Below are 22500 nucleotides of genomic sequence, written 5' to 3'. Positions count from 1 at the left end.
CACGAAGTCGTGAATCTGCGATAGTTGAACCGTGAAGTAGCAAGGGATCACTGTACTTAATAACAATGACAAACACAGCAGCCGTGTTTGGAGTAGTAGATATATCAGCATTACATAAGTAATGTCATGTCGTAAGAAAAAAAGTAGGAAATCAATAAGACTGAATAATATATCAAAGTAAAGTATTATTGCTTTATTTCATATCAAAAGAATTATTATAAAAATTAGAGTTGAAAAAATTCTTTAACCAAATTTCAGAGCTGAAATTTATAGATAGGAAAAATTTTATAAAATTGTATTTTTTTTTTTTTTATTGAATTGTCTGACACCAGTTATAAGCATTGGCAAATAATTTCAACCATGGTGTAACTTGGAGATCATCACACATATTTAGTGGTAACCAAGGACATTGCCATGCCAAAAAGCACCGTTCTGGGTGAGGCATAATAGCTACGTGGCGGCCATTTTCTGAGCAAACAGCAGCAACTCCATCTGGTGAGCCATTGGGATTGAATGGATATTCTGATGTTGGTATCCCATCATCATTAACATAGTGAAGAGGGATTAATTGTTTGTCTTTCAGATTTCTGTATAGAGAGTCTGATTTAAATTGCATCTTACCTGAAATATGAAATAATAATTAATATTGTAATCACTAGTGCTTACAAATCAAAGATTAGATGAAGAATGTTAAAAAATTCATTAATTTTATTTACATCATAAAAATTTAGAAATACTGAGCAATGTGGAACTCAAGTAGCTAAGACTATAAATCCAAAAACAACCCTCCATGTGTTACACTATGATCTAATGGGAGAGCTACATTATTAAGTTTTTGTATAAGAAAAAAAAGGTAACTAGTGGGTTAAAATACACCTTGGATGGAAAAAGTCCCATGAGCAGCTTTCAGCTTTTACCATCCAAGAGGTTTTTTTAACCTAATATTTACATGTTATTATTCATAGCTTTATCTGCTTTAAGTTCCACCATTTATTAATTTTAGTTAACACTTTCTGACTTCCTTTACATATTTACTGAAATAAAATAAACTGTAACGTGCTAAAGATAACAGATATAACTCATTTTGCAAAATCCATTCATTAAGTATTTTACCTAATCTTTTCCTTTTAGTTCTTCACCCTGAAACTCCCTCTATTCTTATCTTTTTCTTCCTTCAAGAATTCAAAGTGAATATTACCATAATCCTTTGCCTGTCCAAATCATTTTCATACGTTTGTCTTAAACTTCTATGCTTGTTTTCAGATTTTTTATTAACTCTTGTTCCATACATACAGAGTAATGTAAAACTTTCCTTTGGTAAGAACCAAGTTACTCAGGTGGTTGACAAAAAGTTGGGAATGTGTAAATTATATGATGTAGGGACACCAGGAAAATATGTCTTGTGTATCACAAGTGATAGAGAGGACAAACAAAGGATTATGCTTGCATATTACTCAGACGAGAAGTTACAAATCCTATAATTCCTAACCCAAGAAAAAAGATTAGGAAAGATTACAACCATTGCACACACTTCTCCAGAACTTTATAAAAACAAAATTACTTACCTTCACCATGTGAGACCCATATTCCAAAAACTGTTCCAGCCATTCCTTCAAACATAATTGCAGGGCTTTCTGACACTTTTGCAGTCACAAAACGAGATTCAAATCTCTCAGAACTGTTTGCATCCAAAAACAATCCTCCAGGTGTTACACTATGATCTAATGGGAGAACTACATTATTAAGTTTTTGTATAAGAAAAAACAAATCATTCAGGATTAGAAGAAATATTAATTGGATTACAGAAATGATCAATAGAATTCCTAAGAAAGGATCATTCAATTTTTAATCTGCATTAGACATATGCCATTCCAAAAATTTAAAACTAACTCTACTGATCATCTTGGCTGTTTCTTCAATCACTTCTTACAACTATAGAAGCACCAAAACATGAAGAACAAATAAATTGATGGAACCCGTCCAAATTTAGTTTTAAATATTAAAAGTCATGAGCACTTTAGCTTCTCCATCAGAGGAGGAGATAAAGAACTCATGACTTTTACATGGCACAAAAACATCCAATTCTTTTCTTTTACTTCCAGTATTTTCCATGCTAGCATGAGTTAGATGTATATAACTGTAAAAGTAAATTGCTCAAACTTTATCAACAAATACAAGTAATCAAATATAGCTCTATACTATAACTTGGATTAGAATTGTAGTGTGTGCTGATGGCTCTCTTTGATCCAATTCTATAAATTTTATTGAGGCCAATATTTGATTACATCTTCCATTCTCAACTTTTTGTACATTAACCCTTTCGTTACCAACCCAGCCAAAACCGGCTCTGGCTCTGTAGTACAAATGTCTTGTTTTCATAAGTTTTGAATTAAAATATTCCACCAAACCTTAGTCACAATTTATGTTCCTAACACTAGCTGAATGATAACTAATTTATTTTACTAAATTCTTTGTTATATTTAAAGTAATTGAAAGAAACACAGAGCATCTCAAAATAAATACAGTAACGAAAGGATTAATGACATCTACCTGTCACCACTTCTAACAATGTTTATTCAGATATGATAGCACTCTTTATTCTTCTTAATCTTTCTGCAAAGAGCACCAGTAGAGATCTCAAAAATGTCCTCCATTGTAGGCTTGGCAATCTAGTCATTTTCAATACCACACAAAACATTCTATGTCATGAGCTTTTGTATACTCCACATACATAAAAGTCCCATGAAAGACTTCTTTTCCAGAAAAAACAAAACAGCATTTTTTTTATATTTTCAGAGCTACTTACATAATAGCTGAGGAAAAAGAATTTATTAACAATTCATGACAAACAGATAGACATAATTCTCATATATAGCTTTGCTCTGGAATAAACTCAGATAAATTTCTGGATCTTGGCTTTATGAAGATCAAAGTTCAACAAATTCTAATAGTTTTAGAAAGTTAAAAATCTACAGAAAATTTGATGCTGTCAAAAACTTGAATCATCATCATCATTTAGCGTCCGCTTTCCATGTTAGCATGGGTTGGACGGTTCAACTGGGGTCTGGAAAGCCAGAAGGCTGCACCAGGCCCAGTCTGATCTGGCAATGTTTCTACGGCTGGATGCCCTTCCTAACGCCAACCACTCCGTGAGTGTAGTGGGTGCTTTTTACGTGCCAGACGGGGCCGGCAAACGGCCACAGTCGGATGGTGCTTTTTACGTGCCACCGGCACTGGGGCCAGGCGAGGCTGGCAACGGACACGATCGGATGGTGCTTTTTACGTGCCACCAGCACATAATATAATCCATAACTGCCATTTCATGGTAAATGTAATCCATAACTGAATATAATCCATAACTGCCATTTCATGGTAAAGCCATGTTTTCAATATATAAATACACCTTGGTTTAACAAATTTGTTCATTATTAACACTAATATGTAAATTAGCAGACACAGTGAACTAAGTCAAATTTTTTATTTAGCTATAAGTCATTTCTTCTTGACATCATAGCATTGAACAAATTAAGTCATGGGTTTATAAATATCTGAAACTACCTGAAATATTTTTTATCAAGCTACTTGAAATTTAACTCTTTAACATTCAGATTATTCTGTCAAATGTAATGTTTCAAGATTTTAATGATGTCATCATCATCATTTAACGTCCACTTTCCATGCTGGTATGGGTTGGACGATTTGACCTAGGACTGGCAAACCAGAGGGCTGCACCAGGCTCCAATCTGATCTGGCAGAGTTTCTACAGCTGGATGCCCTTCCCAACGCCAACCACTCCGAGAGTGTAGTGGGTGCTTTTACGTGCCACCAGCACGAGGGCCAGATTTTTTTTTATTTTTAGAACAAAATTGTAGTATATGTGTGGGATGCAAGAACTAGCCAGTTTGAACAAAAAACAAGTAGAATATTTGGGTTAGACATGGCCAGTTTGAAAACTAAAGGGCTAAAGTATATTTTGATATATTTGAAATAATCAAAAATAGGTGAAACTTGCTAGTTTAGAGTAGCAAAGGCTGTTGTGTTGTAGTAATAGAATAGGCAAAGAGAAGAAACAAACCAAACAGAAATGAAAACATTTTCTTTTTCTGAGAGAAAAATTTGAAAAAACCCACTTGTCTAAAATGTGGGGATTCACTCTTCTTTATGGCATACAAACTTATTGAACTTTGTGGGCTTCAAAAATAAAAACAAACTTCTCACCTGTAGTGATAGAGTCGTCTTGGTAAGGAGCAACCCAGCCTAGAAGAGACATAAGTTGACAACCATTACACACTCCGAAACTAAAAGTATCATCTCGATCAAAGAATTTCTTGAATTCTTCTTTCACATTTTTATTGAACATAGCAGTTGCTGCCCAGCCTGAAAAAGAACAAACGGAAATATATTTTCTTTTATCTCTTACACCAGAAAACCTACATCTATACTACAAAATCATTCACGTATATATGATAGAAAATAGATAAAAATTAATTGGTTAATACAATCAATTATTTAATCAGGAACAAACCATCATTACTGGTCCTTCATAATATATCAGCAATAGCAAAAACTTCCTCATTATTAAAAATTGGTATACCATTTTTTTCCTTACTAAAACTAGACTTCACTACCATTGATGGATTTGTATCTACATCATTCTTTATCTGCCTACACCTCTTTTTATTCACATCTTATTTACTCTTAAAGCATTTGGACAATATAATAGGAGAGCTGGATTTGATTATGCAAATATTTACTCGCATAATCAGGTGATATTAATGAGCAATGAGTGTAAGGTGACAAAGTGCTGGGTGTTGTCAGTGGAAAGTACCAGAATACTCACAAAAAGGAAAGACATGAGAAAAAGTTGTATGTCCAGATCTTAAGATATGAAGACATGACAAAAGGTAAAGGCAATTAGTGATACACTAAATTTGTAGACCTGTCAAACCCATGCTAGTATGGAGACATAGACATTAAAATATTGAATGATGATGTTGTACAAAGTAGAAATTAGGTCAAGAGTGAGCTTTCTCTTTACTTGACTATAATTAAGCAATTATGTCATGTTTTGTATCATTACATAATTAAATGAGCAGATTGGCAGAATTGTTAGCATCCCTGACAAAATGCATTGTGGTATTTGTTCTCTGTATTTTTCATTTGTCACTGTTATTTATGACAACCCTAACCCTAACACAAACCCTAAAGGCAGCGAGCTGGCAGAGTCGTTAGCACTGCTTAACGGTATTTCGTCTGTTGTTACGTTGTGAGTTCAAATTCCGCCGAGGTCAACTTTGCCTTTCATCCTTTCGTGGTCAATAAATTAAGTACCAGTTATGCACTGGGAGTCAATGTAATCAACTTAATACCTATGTCTGTCCTTGTTTGTCCCCTCTGTGTTTAGCCCCTTGTGGATAGTAAAGAAATAGGTATTTGTTCTCTTTACATTTTATGTTCAAATACTGTCAATGTCAACTTTGTCATTCCTCTTTTCAGAGTCAGTCTACATTAGAAGCAATTATTTATTCTAGTTAATCAGAGAAAGTTTGAAAATTACACAACTGTAAGAAAACAAATTAACTTTGGCTTCTAAATTTTAATTTTAATACATTTTAGTTTAACAACTTTAGCATGGTTTTATCTTTTCTGTGTTTTCAAGTAAAAAATACTTTATATTACGGAGATGTACTTGCTTAGCAAGAGACCTGGTCTGAGAATCATGTGCTGAAACAAAAACAATTGCAGCGTGGAAGGTGTTTATAAGCCATTTGGATCTTTACCTTTTGAGTGGCAGATTTAGAAAATAATTTTTTGTAACTAAACACTACCCCTACCCCTCCAATCACTTCATTTTTCATTTTTTTTCCATTACTCTAACCCTAAAACCCTAACCCTAAAACCAGTACAAACGCATGAACGATGTCATAAATAACAGTGACAAATGAAATATACACTGCCGATAGTTGTTGTTTACAAACAGCAGCAGTAATTTTATTCAGCTGAATACACATCACTGATTGGTTGAAATTACCGAAATACGAGAACTTTAACGTGAAATAATTTCATAAATATAAACTTTTCTCAAAAACGCTAAGAGTAAAAAATGTTTTATATGACACATTCTACCAGGATACGAAGTTTGAAAGTGTTTAGTTACAAAAAATTATTTTCTAAATCTGCCGGTCAAAAGGTAAAGATCCAGCCATTTAAAAACACACAAAAACCGTTAGATTCACTTCAACATTTAAATTTAATTTGCCAATATATTTTCGCCGCTTTGAGATCGTGACCTTTCACTGACAAAATGCCGTACAGCATGCTGCAAATACTTTATATTTTTCTCTATGGAAAGAACTGATTTTATTGTTAGATATTTTATATTGGTTTCTCTATAAGCTTTTATATTGAAACCTTGACCAAGTATATTTTTATTATAGCTCCAAGCTGACCAAAGCCTTGTGAGTGGACATTGAAGAAGAGTATTGTGTGCATGTGTGTGTTTTAGTGTCTCTTTGTCTGAATAACATATCATCATCATCGTTTAACGTCTGCTTTCTATGCTAGCATGGGTTGGACTGAGGGCTGATGAACCAGATGGTTGCACCAGGCTCCAATCTTGATCTGACAGACTTTCTACAGCTGGATGCCCTTCCTAACGCCAACCACTCCGAGAGTGTAGTGGGTGCTTTTACATGCCACCAGCACGGGGGCCAGTCAGGCGGTACTGGCAACAACCTTACTCGAATCATTTTACACAGGTACAGGTGCCAGACTGTCTTAATGAGCATTACCACCATATAAACTGTGTCTTCCTTCCAAACGTCCATGAAAACATGTCTGGCCAAGGGGAAATATTACCTTACTTAGAAACTGGTGGGTGTTGGTGACAAGAAAAGCTTCAAGCTGTAGAAAAATCTGCCTCAACAAATTTCATCCAACCCATGCAAGCATGGAAAACTAGATATTAAAATGATGATGATGATGATGAAAGCAAAGTTTTATATTACTTTTATATTTTTTTTCTTTTTAGCATAATCTAAAATTTGATACTATCTTTTAAAGGGAGATAAAATGTTTCGAGTTTGTATCAAACGTCAAATGCATAAAGAACAAATTTTGTAAACTTTTAGGTTTCATTACCTTTGGCTGAGCCACACACATCCGCATAACTAAAACCTCCAACGAAAGCTATGCCTCGAAATTGATCCAGTGTTATGTTGCCAGAACACAAATCTTGCATGTTGACATCCCAAGTTTGAAAACCAACATAATGGAACGCCGCTGCCATTTCACGATCTCCATTACTTCCTTCTTCCCGAATGATTGCAATACTTGGACTATGCTGTGGCAAAACTGGTGAAAAAAATTATTATACTTTGGAAGTCAATCAAGTGAAAAATAAATCTACTTAAAACAATATCAGGGTTAGATTTATATTAATAATTACACATGTAATACTAATTTTTAGATAGACACAAAGCCCTCTGAAAATTTATAAACTGTAAATGATATTGAATATTTTGGGGTTATCAGGTAAATTCATTTTTTTTTTTTTCATTTACCTTAATACTTTCCAATGTTATTTGACTTAACATGAAAATTATTTTTATCATGGTATTGTTTGATTTTTGAAGCTCTGTTTTCCCTCTACAACTTTTGTTTATTTTTTGGAAATTTGAATAAATTTTACCTCTTTTCAGATATATGGCAATGGAATGACAAGTAGAAAAAAAAACAAAAACAAATGAATTTATCTGTCAGTCCAATATATGCACTATTTTAAGATTCAAAAGAACAACAAAATTGCTGGAAGGACAAAAAGACTTATTCATTGCTTGCCGGATGACCAGACATGTATCCATCTCAAATTGGTCATAAATGGCTTTCATTTATTTTAACTGTACTATTCTAACTTCAAAAATAAGATTCACCAGACACTCCTGCTAACAGAAATGGCTATTCTAAAAATATAAAACAGAGTGAAGTGTCCTACATTGGTTTGATGTTTGCAAGGAGAGATGCCACATGAATCAAATTATGGGCCTACTGTACACTTTTTTGTCTCAAATTCATTATAATATCTATTGGCTTGGTGCATAATTATTGCAGCTTTTTTTCAACAAATTTTATTCAACAAAAACAATAACAACATGTAACAAAAACATCTTTAACCCTTTTGTTACCAACCCGGCTGAAACCGACTCTTGTTTTCATAAGTTTTGAATTAAAATCTTCCACCAAACCTTAGTCACAATTTATGTTCCTGACACTAGCTGAATGATAATTAAGTTATTTTACTAAATTCTTTGTTATATTTAAAGTAATTGAAAGAAACACAGAGCATCTTTAAATAAATACAGTAACGAAGGGTTAAATGATTATTCCGGAGCATATTCACCATCTACTTCAATTACTACTTACCATTTCCTTGGCAGATGGTCAGACCATCATTTAAAGATATTTTTTGTTAAATATTGTTATTGTTTTTGTTGAATAAAATTTGTTGAAAAAAAGCCACAATAATTATGCCCCAACCCAATACGATCATTTACATTTTTAATGTTTCATAAACAGTTCATTCGTAATATAAATTCTTTTTCTGAAAAAATTATGAAGATCATATGGCAACAGTCCTATGAGAGAAACAAGTAAAAAGGAATACCATTTACACAACCAAGTATCCATACTTACTAAATGAATGAGGATTGTACAGTTGACTAAGATCATAATTAAAGGTGTATCGTGGTTTCTTTCTCATTCTGAAACTTTTTCTTTCAGCCTCAGCACAGGCAATAGTAGTTTGTCTTTTTTCAAGCTGGTAACTTGTCTCCTCCCAGATGTCACGCAGATCAGCTAATTTCATGTTCAATAATTCTTGGTTTGACACAGAAACTGTCACCTGAGTTAATTAAAAAGGAAATAGAAAAATGATAATTATACAAATGGCAATGATTGTAATTGGTTTTTGCTATCATTGTTGCCATCATAGTCATCATAATCATTTCAATATGCATTTTCCCAAGTTGGCATGAGCTGAATGTATTTGCAGTATGTAAAACCATCATACTTTGAAATAGTCAGGTTAAAGAATGAAGGCTGGATAACTAGTGAAATAGATAAGTGGTATCAGGGAAGTATAAGTGGTATCAGGGTAAAGCTGGTGAAATATGAAGTTCAGCTCAGATGAAATGATGGGAGGTGTTGCAGTTTGCATGCATGCATGTGTGCATGCACACATACACAGACTGTGCTTCCAGATTTCAGTTTCTCAAGCCCTCTCCTTGAGAACCATATATCAGTAGTCATCTTGATCCCATGTCATCTCTGTGAGGGTCCTAAGATCAGTTTCCACCACTTTGTCCCATATCTTCTTGGGTCTCACTCTTCTGTCAGTTCCATCCACATTAAGTGATCAGCATTATTTATACAGCTGTCCTCATCCACACGCATCAGATGTCCATCCCATTACAGTCTTCCTTCTTGCACACTAAATCTGAATACTCTTATGTTAGTGTGTATGTGTGTGTGTGTTGTGCCTATATGTTTACACTGGTCTAAAAATCAGTTGTATCATTTATGTTGTGAGTGGTCTGACAAACAGATATGGATAAAATAAGTACTAATCTAAACTAAGTACTGGGGTTGATATAGTCAACTAAAACACCAGTATGGGAACAGTTCAAGCAGTGAAACAGTAAGAGAATAAAGATAATAAAAGTATGTAAAAAGCAGTCTAACACATTTGACCCACAGCTCCTAACAAAATAGTTTTGTTTATTGTTTTTTTTAAGACAACCAACTATTCTGATGTCAGTCTAGCAGGGACAGTGTGAGAGAATTAAATGCACTATTACTTAACCATTTTTCGCACTGTCTCCAATGAAGGGATATATAAAATATCTCAGAAACAGCTGTAAGACCTTCTCTTTATAAATGTTCTGAAATCTTTCACAACCTTGGATTTTTATCTCATTCTGTTAATTTTATATATATATATATATATATATATTATATATATAGGGAGAGTTTACGAAAAAAACAAAAAACGAAGACAGGTGGTGTACAAAACAAACAGATGCATTAATATAACGCTCAGGAATAGAAAAAGTCTTTTATGTTTTGAGCCTATGCTCTTCTACAGAAAGGGATACAGAAAAAACAAGGAGAGATATATTATATATATATAGTCAATATTTTATATAATGTCTAGATGAAGTTGATATATACTGTCTACTGGTGCAAGCGTAGCTGTGTGGAAAGAAGTTTGTTTCCCAACCACATAGCTTCAGGTTCAATCTCATTGCATGACACCTTGGGCAATTTTTTCTATAACACCAGATCAACCAAAGCCTTGCTAGTGGAGTTGATAGGCAGAAACCAAAAGAAGCCTAGTGTGTGTGTGTGTGTGTGTGAGAGAGAGAGAGAGCGAGAGAGAGAGAGAGAGTATGTATGTCAGTATTTTCTTGTCTTTACATGATAATTGTAAAATCATTGTCACTGTCATACAAACAAAGTCTTTCATTTCAAATATTTTGTGCAAGCATGTCTAACCATGGAGGAAATATTACCATGCTTAGAAACAGGTAAGAGTTGGTGACAAGAAGGGCATCTGGCCGTAAAAAAATCTGCCTCAATTAACCTTGGAAAAGTAGACTTTAAAACAATTATGATGACAACAACAAACGACTTCCTGAGAATATCAAGTAAGACAACAGCAACTTACCTTAGGCACATTTTCCTCAGAGCAATAACCAATAATAGAACAAGGCACTCCAGCTTCTTTGTATCGAGATATAACCATTTGCTGGTTATCATCTCTCAATTCTAAAATTAGCCCAAGTTCCTCAGCAAACAGCAACTCAAGAGGAGGATCTAGAAGCAATGAAAATAATATGATCTACGAATAAAATTCCCTTGGGGTGGTGAACAGTCGTAAGAAATGTCTTTAAAACTTTAATTACAACAACAGCAACAACAAGGGTGGCAGTGGCAGTGATGGTGATGATGATAACAACAACTACAACGATGGTTCCTAATTTAAACACAAGACCAGTAATTCTGCAGGGAAGAGTTAGTTGATACCGTTGACCCCAGTACTTGACTGATATTTCATTGACCTCAAAGGGATGTAAGGCAAAGCTGACCTTGATGGCACCTGAAATCAAAATGTAAAAAGCTGAAATACTGCAAGGCATTTTGTCTGCCACACTACTGATACTGCCAGTCTATTTAATATCTGTACAGTGGATTGGATTCAATGCCATTATTTTACAGAGTATTAAAACAAGAAATGGTGAAGGCGCATGGCTCAGTGGTTAGAGCGTCGAGCTTACGATCATGACGTTGTAAGTTCAATTCCTGGACCGGGCTGCATGTTGTGTTCTTGAGCAAGACACTTTATTTCACGTTGCTCCAATTAACTCAGCTGTAGAAATGAGTTGTGACATCACTGGTGTCAAGCTGTATCAGTCTTTGCCTTTCCCTTGGATAACATCGGTGTGGAGAGGGGAGGCTGGTATGCATGGGTGACTGACTACAGGCCTTCCATACACAACCTTGCCCGGACTTGTACCTTGGTGGGTAACTTTCTAGGTGCAATACCATGGTCATTCATGACCGAAGGAGGTCTCCTAAAACAAGAAATGAACAATTACACCCTTGATGTTTTAGATATGACCAAAATCCAGCAAAATCTCTTTGGATGTACTTTCAAATCCAGAACACTGATCAGTTTTGAGGCCTCTCTGACCTGGCAGCATTTCAGCTCACCTCCTTCTGTCTGCAACAAGCTTTTGAGGTATAAAATAGCATCTGAGTAAGAATGTGTAAGTAGAACGAGGAACCAGAAATACAGTAACTTATACTTATGTGCAGCCCCACCAAATGCTGGTTTGCAAAAGTTACAGAGTACTATCACTGCTTTAGCAATTCTGGTGATGATACATTTGCCAAGCAAATAAATATATTAATGGTCCTGTCTTATAAATGAAGCCAATGAGCTTGACACTAAAGTCGAAACAGCTAAGTTTGGAAAGGTTTGTGACATATGAGATTGTCTATATTTTTAAATACTGATTAAGAAAGTGACTAAGAACGTAAAATTTTTTTGTGAAAGGTGAGTGAATTTTAACATTTTAACTTTGACAATGCAATTCTAATGAGAGACTAGGTGAAACATCTGCTCCCTACTAGTAGACAACTGCTAAATGAAGAAATTTCTCTGGAAGCCATACAAGGATGGTAGATGAGAATTTGATGATTTTTAAGGAGAGAAGCGATTTATTGTTATTATGATGTTATTCCAGTGGTTTCATTTGATAATCAACATTTTTATTCTTTTCATTCCAGAGTGCAAACCTCCTTTTGGTTGAACTAGCTGTTCATTCTATCAGTGTCAATACATAAACATTTGTCAAGGACTATGTCTTCACTCCAAATTTGTGAAAACATGCCAATGTATCACAAGATTAGTCAATTTTTTTACTTTATTCTTATTTTCTTTTCTGAAGAACACATGGCCTTTACTGGCTCTTTTAGGTTGAGTAAGCCAAGATAGATGGAGGTGCATGGCTTAGTGGTTAGGGTGTCGGCATCATGATCGTAAGATGGAGGTATCGATTCCTGGACCGGGCGACGCGTTGTGTTCTTGAGCAAAACACTTCATTTCATGTTGCTCCAGTCCACTCAGCTGGCAAAAATGAGTAATGCTACAATGGAGTGACGTCCCGTCCCGCTGGGGAACACACGCCATTGAAACCGGGAAACCGGGCCCATGAGCCTGGCTAGGCTTTAAAAGGGCACAGTGGATGCGCAATGGCCCAGTGGTTAGGGCTGCGGACTCATGGTCGGAGGATCACGATTTTGATTCCCAGACCGGGTGTTGTGTGTGTTTATTGAGCAAAAACACTTAAAGCTCCACGAGGCTCCAGCAGGGGGTGGTGGCAACCCCTGTTGTACTCTTTCACCCCAACTTTCTCTCACTCTTTCTTCCTGTTTCTTGAGTAACGCTGCGATGGACTGGCATTCTGTCCAGCTGGGGGGGGGGGACATACACCACAGAGACTAGGAAACCAGGCCCATGAGCCTGGCTAGGCTTGAAAAGGGTGCATAAATAAAAAAAAGAGAAGCCACGATAGTGACATGATCTTGCTGTTGTTAATAGTTTAGTTTCAGGTTAATAGTTAAGGGAGACTCACAAGCTTGGAAGGTTTTTTTCTGATGGTACAGTTATAGCAAAGAAGGGTTTGGCTCAGTATTTAGCTTGGGAACTTGTTAAGCAAGATACAGTTAGGGCAACAAAGGAAAGATACATTGAATGGTGAAGATAGAAATCTCGTGGAATTACCAAGTTCAAAGTAAAAAATGTCCATAACAATAGGGCTGTGGGTGTCATAAGTGATAAAACTTGAAGAATGCAACGTTAAGCCACCCACTGCAGCTGCTTATGTTAATGATGACTTCTAAAATATAGAATATTTTTATTTATATTTATGCTATAGTGAAATGTAAAATTGATATTTGCAAACACACACATCTAAATGATATGTTTCAATAATATAAAATCTAATATTAACACTAATCATGGCATAACAACATGTAAACATCAAGCCAAATAATATTACATTTCAATTCTCATTCTTTGCTTTTGACAGGTTAAGTTTTACCAACAAAAATCAATACATTTAATCCTTTTGCTACCACGCCACTCAATACCACTGCATGCCATCTGTCATCACAGATTACCCAAATTTCAAAGACTTGTTCATACTTAAATCAAAATTCTTGTTGACAAACAACAGCAGTAATTTTATTCAGCTGAATACACGTCACTGATTGGTGATTTCAACGATATGTTTGGTTACTTTTAGAACATTGTAAGGGAATTATGAGAGGCTGGATCTAGCTAGTTTCAACAAAACACATGTAGAATATTTTGGTCGGATATGGCCAGTTTAAATGCTAAAGAGTTAAACTTATGAATGCTGTAGAATCTAATCACAACACTTAGCTGTATATTTTAGTGAGAAATATATTAATGATAAGGTCAAACAGAACAATTTTTATTAACCAAGTACTTACCATTTGCAGTATTTTCAAAATGAAGGTGCATGCTACAGTTACCAGCAAAAGCCATCTCCAAGGCACATGTAATTAAACCACCATCACTAATATCATGCCCAGAGGAAATTAATCTATCTGTAAGACAATTTACAAATATTTATTAATGATACAGTAAACCAATGAAAATAAAATTCTGTTGAAATGAAAAAAATATGACAGTTACAAACAATGTCGTGATTTTATTATTGCAAGGAAGCATGTCCAGCTATAAAAGTGTTGTGTGGACGCCCCCAGACGATGAAATAGGCTAGCCCAATACGTAGATATAGAGGGAGAAGCCTAGACGTCAGGAGACAGACTAGAGAACAGTTGAGTAGCAGTCAAAGGAGCACAGCTGAGACGAACAGAGTAATAGAGTTGAGTAGTAGAGGCATCCGAACATGCAACATAACAGTGGCGACAAGGATTTTGTAGCTCACACAGCCACTGGGTAGTATTGCAACATAACGAAAAGGAAAACTAAAAGAGAAAAGTTTAAAACAAGATCGTTCATGAATAGAAATAGAAAGAGAAATAAATACCTGATATACATTGTTGAGTTACATCAAACATTGATTTGAATATATCTGGTCTTTCAAGATCAGGAACATCCTTGCCCAGTTGTTTAAAGCACTGTGCTAGGGCTGATCCACCAATTCTGTGTTGACCACAGCTAGGATCAACATGGAGTAAAATTCCTGGATAAAGATAATTTAAAAAGTATTATTATCATTATTTTATGTTTGACTTTTGCTTTGCATTTGTACAAGTTGGCTCCGAGTCTCACCTAGAGACCTCAAGAGACAACAAGTTAGAAGTTTGTGTTGGTGTTATGCTTAGGGTATCATATATTTGGTTTTGTACATAGTGTAGTTTTAAGAAACTATAAGAAAATTATGTGTTTGTTTTAAAATTTGAGTTTACATAGACAGTATTTTAGGTAGGATATGGGTAGTTCCCATGTGCACTATCTTTTGAATTTCTGCCATTTTGGGGTTTCCTGGTAGCTGAGCTAGGTAGCAATCAGCCCTTTTTGCTATCATTCCTAGGGCACCTATGACAACAAGCATTGTTTTAATCTTCAGGTTCCACATTTTGCTAATTTCTATTTCAAGATCTTTATACTTGCTCAGTATTTGGTAGGTCTTGACAGATACATTTATATTGATTGGGACAGTCATATCAATGAGGAGGCATGATTTTTGTTTGAAGTCTTTCAATATGATGTCTGGCCTATTTGCATCTATCTTTCTGTCAGTTTGAATGGTGGAAGTTCCAGAAGAGTGAGATGTGATCATTTTCAAGCACTGGGGGTAGTTTGTGTTCCCACCAGATTTTATCATGGGGCAAGTCCAGGTTTTTGCAAATAACCCAGTGAATATATTGTGCAGCTCTATCATGCATGTTGAGATACTCTGGAGGCACAGGCGGTGAGCTGTCAGAATCATTAGCATACAGGGGAAAATGCTTAGTAATTGTTATGTTCTGAGTTCAAATTCCGCCAAGGTTGACTTTGCCTTTCCTCCTTTTGGGGGTCGACAAATTAAATACCAGTGAAAGACTGGAATTGATGTAATCGACTAATCTCCCTCCCACCAAATTTTAGGCCTTGTACCTTTAGTCATCATCATCATCATCATTTAATGTCCGTTGCCCATGCTAGCATGGGTTGGTTGGTTTGACCAGGGCTGGCAAGGTGGATGGCTGCCCCAGACACAAGTCTGTTTTGGCATGGTTTCTACAGCTGGATGCCCTTCTTAACACCAACCACTCTGAGAGTGTAATAGGTGCTTTTATGTTCCACAGGCACAGGTGCCATTTGAATGACACCAGTATCTTCCATGATTGTGCCTTCAGTAGAAAGCATTATTATTATTATTGAGTGAGAGAGCAGTGCATGCCATCAAAGTGACACTGGGGTAAAATATACGAAGCACAGTATACCCATCATGACTACCCGTCTGATAAGGGTACACTAGGCACATGCATCACAACCATATGTGTGTGACATGGTGATTTCATATCAAGATAAACAGCACATAACCTTGCAGGTGGGGCCTAGTTAGAATTTTCTTCTGGTCGAGTAGCATATCCTGCTCAAAAGGTCCCTGAATAAAGGTTGTTTAAGGATGTTGAACAAAACACCCATGTTTCCAGAGGTGAATTATTCAAACCCTAAAGAATCTCCCTCAACACATGGCTATGATGCTCCCACCACTACTTCTGCTTGTGATCAGAGATGCACATATCGTCTTCCACTAAGGGACATGCTCAACTGGTTATGGTCAAACAACTGACAAGCAAATCTGTGGTATTGAGCAGAATATTTACTGTAGCCCATCTTTTATACCAAGACAAAACAATGTTATTATTATTATTATTATTATTATTATTATTATTAAGGCAAGAAGCTGACAGAATCATTAGTACAATAGACAAAATGCATAAAGGCATTTCTTATGGCTCTTTATGTTCTGAATTCAAACCCTACTGAGGTCAGCTTTGCCTTTCATCCTTCCCAGGTCCATAAAATAACATACCAGCCAAGAGCTAATTGCATATACCCTCCAGTCAAATTTGTGCCAAACATTCTTTATTAAGAGATAATTTTACAGAAAATAGTCACCCTTTGTCCTGCAACATATTAACAGTTACAATTTTTCAAAGGCTAAAATGATTATTAACAAAATGAATAAAAGGAAATGAATATAATCTGACCTCTTCCTTGAGAACACTTCAAATCAGGTGTTACACTCAATCTAATGTCAGGACAGCCAACATATGTAGACACAACCAATGTCCCTGAAATATTCATTGAAAAACTTGCATTAGAAACAGCAAAAATACTTAAAATATGACATATAAAACAAAAAATTCAAGCTTGTACTTTTGGGCCTTCGATTATTTTAGGAGAAATAATTTCCCTCTATATATTAACTTACTTGCATGAGTTAGGTCAAAGAGTCTAATTGGTCATTCAACCTGTGTCAAATATCAGTTAATTCTCCCAAGTTGCACCTTTGTTGTCTTAAATAAACAATGATACATTAGACAACTCAGTCATTGTTATGTATAAAAAGACAGTATATTCAGAATTAGAATGCTTTTGATCATATGCCAGCACAATGAGGGCTGACCTGGAGCTAAACAAGTCATGTAAATTAGATTACATTTTTTTCCTTTAATATAAACCAAATGAAGGCAGTGTGCTGGTAGAATCATTAGCAGTGGCTGTGTGGTAAGAAGCTTGCTTACCAACCACATGGTTCCGGGTTTAGTCCCACTGCGTGGCACCTTGGGCAAGTGTCTGCTACTATAGCCTTGGGTCGACCAAAGCCTTGTGAGTGGATTTGGTAGACGGAAACTGAAAGAAGCCCATCGCAGATATGTATATGTATATATATATGTGTGTGTGTTTGTGTGCCTGTGTTTGTCCCCCAACAGCACTTGACAACCAATGTTGGTGTGTTTATGTCCCCCGTAACTTAGCAGTTCGGCAAAAGAGACCGATAGAATAAGTACTAGGCTTACAAAGAATAAGTCCTGGGGTCGATTTGCTCGACTAAAGGCAGTGCTCCAGCATGGCCACAGTCAAATGACTGAAACAAGTAAAAGAGTAAAAGAGTATACCAGGCAAACTGCTTAGCAGCATTTTATCTGCCTTTATGTTCTGAGTTCAATTTCCACCAAGGTCAACTTTGCCTTTCATCCTTTCAAGGTTGATAAAATAAGTACCAGTTGAGCGCTAGGGATGATGTAATTGACTTGCTCCTTCCCCCAAAATAAGTAATATTTTGCTTCACTGAAAGCTGGCAGAACTGTTAGAACACTGAGCAAAATGCTTAGCAGTATTTCATCCATCTTTACGCTCTGAATTCAAATTCTACCTTTGCCATTCATCCTTTCAGGGATGATAAAATAAGTACCAGTTGAGCACTGGTGGAAAAAATGTAATTAACTTACCCCTCTGCTGAAATTGCTGGCCTTGCACCAAAATTTGAAACCAATATATACCAAGTGAACTTTGGTGTTTATTACAATTATAATTTTTTGAAATATTAACTTTATATTTAGAGTATTTTTATAATGGCTTTTGTCAAGGGAAAAAGAATAATACAATGGCCCTTTCTCAGGGCCTCCAGATTAGTTGCAGGAAAAGAGAAAATTAACTTTATATCAGAGGCATATGGTCTAGAACAACAACAACTATGTTTATCAACCCACATATTTTAAAATTGATTACAATAATATATAATAGGTATCACAAAAATTGAAATAACAGACAGATGGATACACAGAGTGTAAGATGGACAGATGGGTGTATAACCAAAGGGGAGCAGACAGACAGGCATAGATTGCAAATAACAAATCTGTTATGTAAAAGCACCCATTTACACACTCAGAGTGGTTGGCATTAGGGAGGGAATCTAGCTGTAGAAACCATGCCAATACATTAATTCAACTATATTTCATGGTTGAAGCATGTAAAATAAAATAATTACCTGGAGCTTTTATAGTTTGTGAACCAACTCTAGCAGCCATGCTGAGTGAGTCTTTTCCACCATCAACTGCGATACCAAGCTGCTTCATAATGTCACACATTGATTTGCAGGCATCATAGAGAGCAGCACCTTCTCCTGCCAACTTTGCAGCCCACATCCAGTTACTACTACACTTAACATCCTACAACAAAGAAAGTGAGCAATTCAGTGTGACATAGTATTTACTACTCAACATGTATTTAGACAATTCATCATTTAAACTGAAGCGGACATTAAACGATGATGATGATGATGTTTCATTAGAATTTAAATGTTTAACCCTTTAGCATTTAAACCGGCCATATCTGGCCAAAAGTATTCTGCCTGTTTTATGTTCAAACTGGCCAGATCTGGTCCCTCACACCAACCCTACAATATCGTTTTAAAAATTAACAGCTACCTCATCAAAATCTCATAGCTGCAAGATAATACATTATTAGTTCAAAACCATGTAGATGAAGAAGCATTGATTTTGGCAGAATAATGTGAACACTAAAGGGTTAAGTGAATTCTTGGTGCTTTGTTTTGTTAGTTTATATGCGTGCAAGTTTTGGTGAAGTGCTGCTTCTACCTGTCCAGTATTCACTTAGTTTTCTGTATAGTTGTCACCTCAAAAATATGACTAATCACAAATAAATAAATACATACATACATAAATACTTATATACACACACATACATACACTATGTATTATACATTTCAGTTATTTACGGAGTCATTGAACATCAAAATCTTAAGTAACTATGAATACATGTAGAAATATCTTTGATACAAACCTTAAGAGCAGTAACAGGAGCAAATATCAAATTGGTCAATGATTCACCAACAGACATTCGAGCTCCGCAGCATGGATTAACAAGGCCTTTAATTGGTTGTTCACCAATTGCAGTTGCTGAACCAACCTGGAAAATAGTTTTGAATGATATTTGAACAATATATTTAAATCGATTACATTTCTTCAGTTTCAGAAACGAAAATATATACAAAAATGATTTTTAAAGATTGAAATTCTACTTCCATTAATCTATAATTTTTGTTTTATTTCCTTTTATAAATTCATATAATTTTTATCAGCATAATATAGACTTAATACACCAAGAAATTTCAAATTACATCACAATCAACTTTATATATTCTCAAGTTTGTGCCTTGTGAGACCATCTAAACACCACTTGCCATTATCTCTTGCAACTGTTCATTTTCTCTTTCTCTCCTCTTCCTCAACAGGGAGCAAAGGGCTTAAAGAAAAGAGTCACATTGCAACCTAGGTATATTGCTTTTCTTCTACTGTCTAGTCTGTTTTTCTATGCAGATCCTCTACAAGAACCTGCACTGTTACCCCTTCTCACAGTTCAAGCCCTCGTCCACTAGCATGAAGCTGACTCCCATCTCTGCCTCTACTTCTAACTCTACATGCTGCATGGCAACCCCCAATAGTGTGGATTGCACTAGAAAAAGCATCTAGCTCATGCTGTAAAGTGGTAGGCATCCAGCCTTGGAAACCATGCCAAAACAGATGTTGAAGCACAATGCAGTCCTTGAACACATCAAATCCTGTCAAACTGTCCAACCCATGCCAACATGGAACACAGATGTTAAATGATGATGATGATGATGATGAATGGATTAGATACACTACAACTTATTTCAAGTACTTTTAAGTTATATGGGTCTTGTCTATAACATTCCAATATCTAATCTATTTCTTCTGACACCTTTTTCATTACTTCTGTTCCAGCTATTCTCAATCATCAACTTGTAATCCTACTCAGACGTTATATTTTAAAATAAAGATAGCTTCTACTTTAAAACGTACTTATAAATTAGAAAAACATAATTCACTACCGTATCAAAATAAGAAAGAGCTGTGACTGCAACATCAGAGAGGGGTGTGTGTAAATAGCCTACACATTGTTGTTGAGCAACCAGGCCAGTAACTGACCGATCCACCTGTAAAGAATAAAAGAAGTTCTAAAAACATATCGACAGAAGTCTTCTACTAAAAGTTATTGAGAAAATATTTCAAAAATATATAAGCTTAAAATATCAAAGGAACATTGGTTTCAAATTTGGCACAAGGCCACCCAATCTCATCAATGACATGCCCTTTCCACTCTAGGCCCACTTCAAGTCTAGGGCATATGTTATTGCAGAAGACGAGGTAAGATTTCGGCAAATCGATCTGATAGATTGACTGATCAAATGATTAATCAAACAACTGGTTAGTTAATTTGTTAAATGTTAACAAATTGACTAAGAATAATAAAAAAAAAAAAAGGGAAATAAAACCAGTGTTTGTGTTTATTACTGGCATAATGACCCTCCCAAAACCTCACAAAATTGTTTCATTTTCCTTTTAGTGATATTTTTCAAAGATTTATGAAGAATGGATCATTTATTCACTGGAAACATGATAACAACTTTGGGTCCAGATTTACAGAGGAGGTTTAAAGTTGAAGTTCATATTATTCCAAAGAGAATTAGCAATTAAATGAAATTAAATGAAATGACCACAATCATGAGAAAGCTCATTAAGAATCTGCATCTATGTCACAGTGCTCGCCATGCAAATTCTATATATTAGAAGATTAATTTGAATTACCATTTCAAATAATATAATATTGATGTGTGAGTCATAGTTTGGCAATGAAAAGTTAGATGAGAAAACAATGACGAAACCTTGTTTGTGAGATATCGTTTACTTGCAACAGCTGGGAGTCGTAAAACCCTCTCTAAGGACTCTCTCAATGTTAATTCAATAGGAAGTGACAGTGGCTTTAGGTCCAACGTAAGGTGATCAAGCTTGAAATTCTATAAAACAAAAGACAAAGTGCATATAGGTTTTAAATAAATGTGTGTGTGGGTGGGGGGGTACATAAATAGAAACATATATACACCTACATATCATTCATCATTCGTTAAGGCGCAATGGCCCAGTGGTTAGGGCAGCGGACTCAGTCGTAGGATCGCAGTTTCCATTCCCAAACCGGGCGTTGTGAGTGTTTATTGAGCGAAAACACCTAAAGCTCCACGAGGCATCAGAAATGGGTGGTGGCGATCCCTGCTGTACTCTTCCGCCACAACTTTCTCTCACTCTTTCTTCTTTTGGCCTGCTCACTTAGCCAGCGGGGTGTTGTCATTTGAAGGTTAAAACAATGTGAAGCACATTGTGACCAGCGATGTGTAACAACATCTGATAGCCTGGTCAATCACATGATCAGTCATCAATCATCATTTAACATCTGCTCTCCATCCTGGCATGAGTTAGACAGTTTGACTGGAGCTGATGAACCAGAAAGCTGCATCAGGTTCCAGTCTGATTTGGCATGGCTTTTACGGCTGGATGCCCTTCCTAAGGCCAACCATTCCGGGAATGTAAAGGCGCTTTCATGTGCCACCAGCATGAGTGCCATTTACATGACACCAGCAACCACCACTACTACGATTCACAGACAGGTGCCCTTTATATGGCACCAGCAATGATCATATCTACAATACATAGGTGCCATTTACATGGAACCAGCAGTGACCACGACAACTATGACATATGTGACCTGATCAATAAGTATCCGGACTTATTCTAGCAGTCTTCTTTGCTGAACTGCTAAGTTACAGGGATGTAAACACACCACCATCAGTTGTCAAGTAATGTTCGGGGGAACAAACACAGACACACAAACACACACACATATATATGACAGGCTTCTTTCAGTTTCCATCAACCAAATCCATTCACAAGGCTTTGGTTGGCTCGAGGCTATAGTAGAAGACACTTGGCCAAGGTGCCACACAGTGGAACTGAACATGGAACCATGTGGTTGGTAGCAAGCTACTTACCACATAACCACTCCTGCACATA

General features: G+C 35.9%; 1 protein-coding gene across 3 annotated transcripts in view; it reads right to left on the bottom strand.

The window, feature by feature from the left end:
* Positions 1–178: 178 nt before the first annotated feature.
* Positions 179–22500, bottom strand: part of LOC115214413 (phosphoribosylformylglycinamidine synthase) — a 52925-nt gene continuing 30603 nt past the window's right edge. For 2 of the 3 annotated variants that reach the window (XM_036504792.1, XM_036504791.1), the window contains exons 13-25: positions 21321–21452; positions 20487–20591; positions 19418–19543; positions 18603–18783; positions 16819–16902; positions 14643–14798; positions 14080–14196; positions 10724–10872; positions 8692–8899; positions 7141–7353; positions 4219–4377; positions 1566–1733; positions 179–621 (exon numbers count right to left, since the gene is read on the bottom strand). In XM_036504792.1, the coding sequence (XP_036360685.1) occupies positions 311–621; positions 1566–1733; positions 4219–4377; positions 7141–7353; positions 8692–8899; positions 10724–10872; positions 14080–14196; positions 14643–14798; positions 16819–16902; positions 18603–18783; positions 19418–19543; positions 20487–20591; positions 21321–21452 (2109 nt within the window). In that variant the 3' untranslated portion in view covers positions 179–310. The remainder of the gene's footprint in view (positions 622–1565; positions 1734–4218; positions 4378–7140; positions 7354–8691; positions 8900–10723; positions 10873–14079; positions 14197–14642; positions 14799–16818; positions 16903–18602; positions 18784–19417; positions 19544–20486; positions 20592–21320; positions 21453–22500) is intronic. The other variant, XM_029783609.2, reaches the window with a different exon arrangement.

Source organism: Octopus sinensis, linkage group LG7, assembly GCF_006345805.1.
Source record: "Octopus sinensis linkage group LG7, ASM634580v1, whole genome shotgun sequence".
Classification (NCBI taxonomy): domain Eukaryota; kingdom Metazoa; phylum Mollusca; class Cephalopoda; order Octopoda; family Octopodidae; genus Octopus; species Octopus sinensis.
Note: the sequence above shows the minus strand (reverse complement) of the source record. Positions and strands in the feature narration are given on the sequence as shown.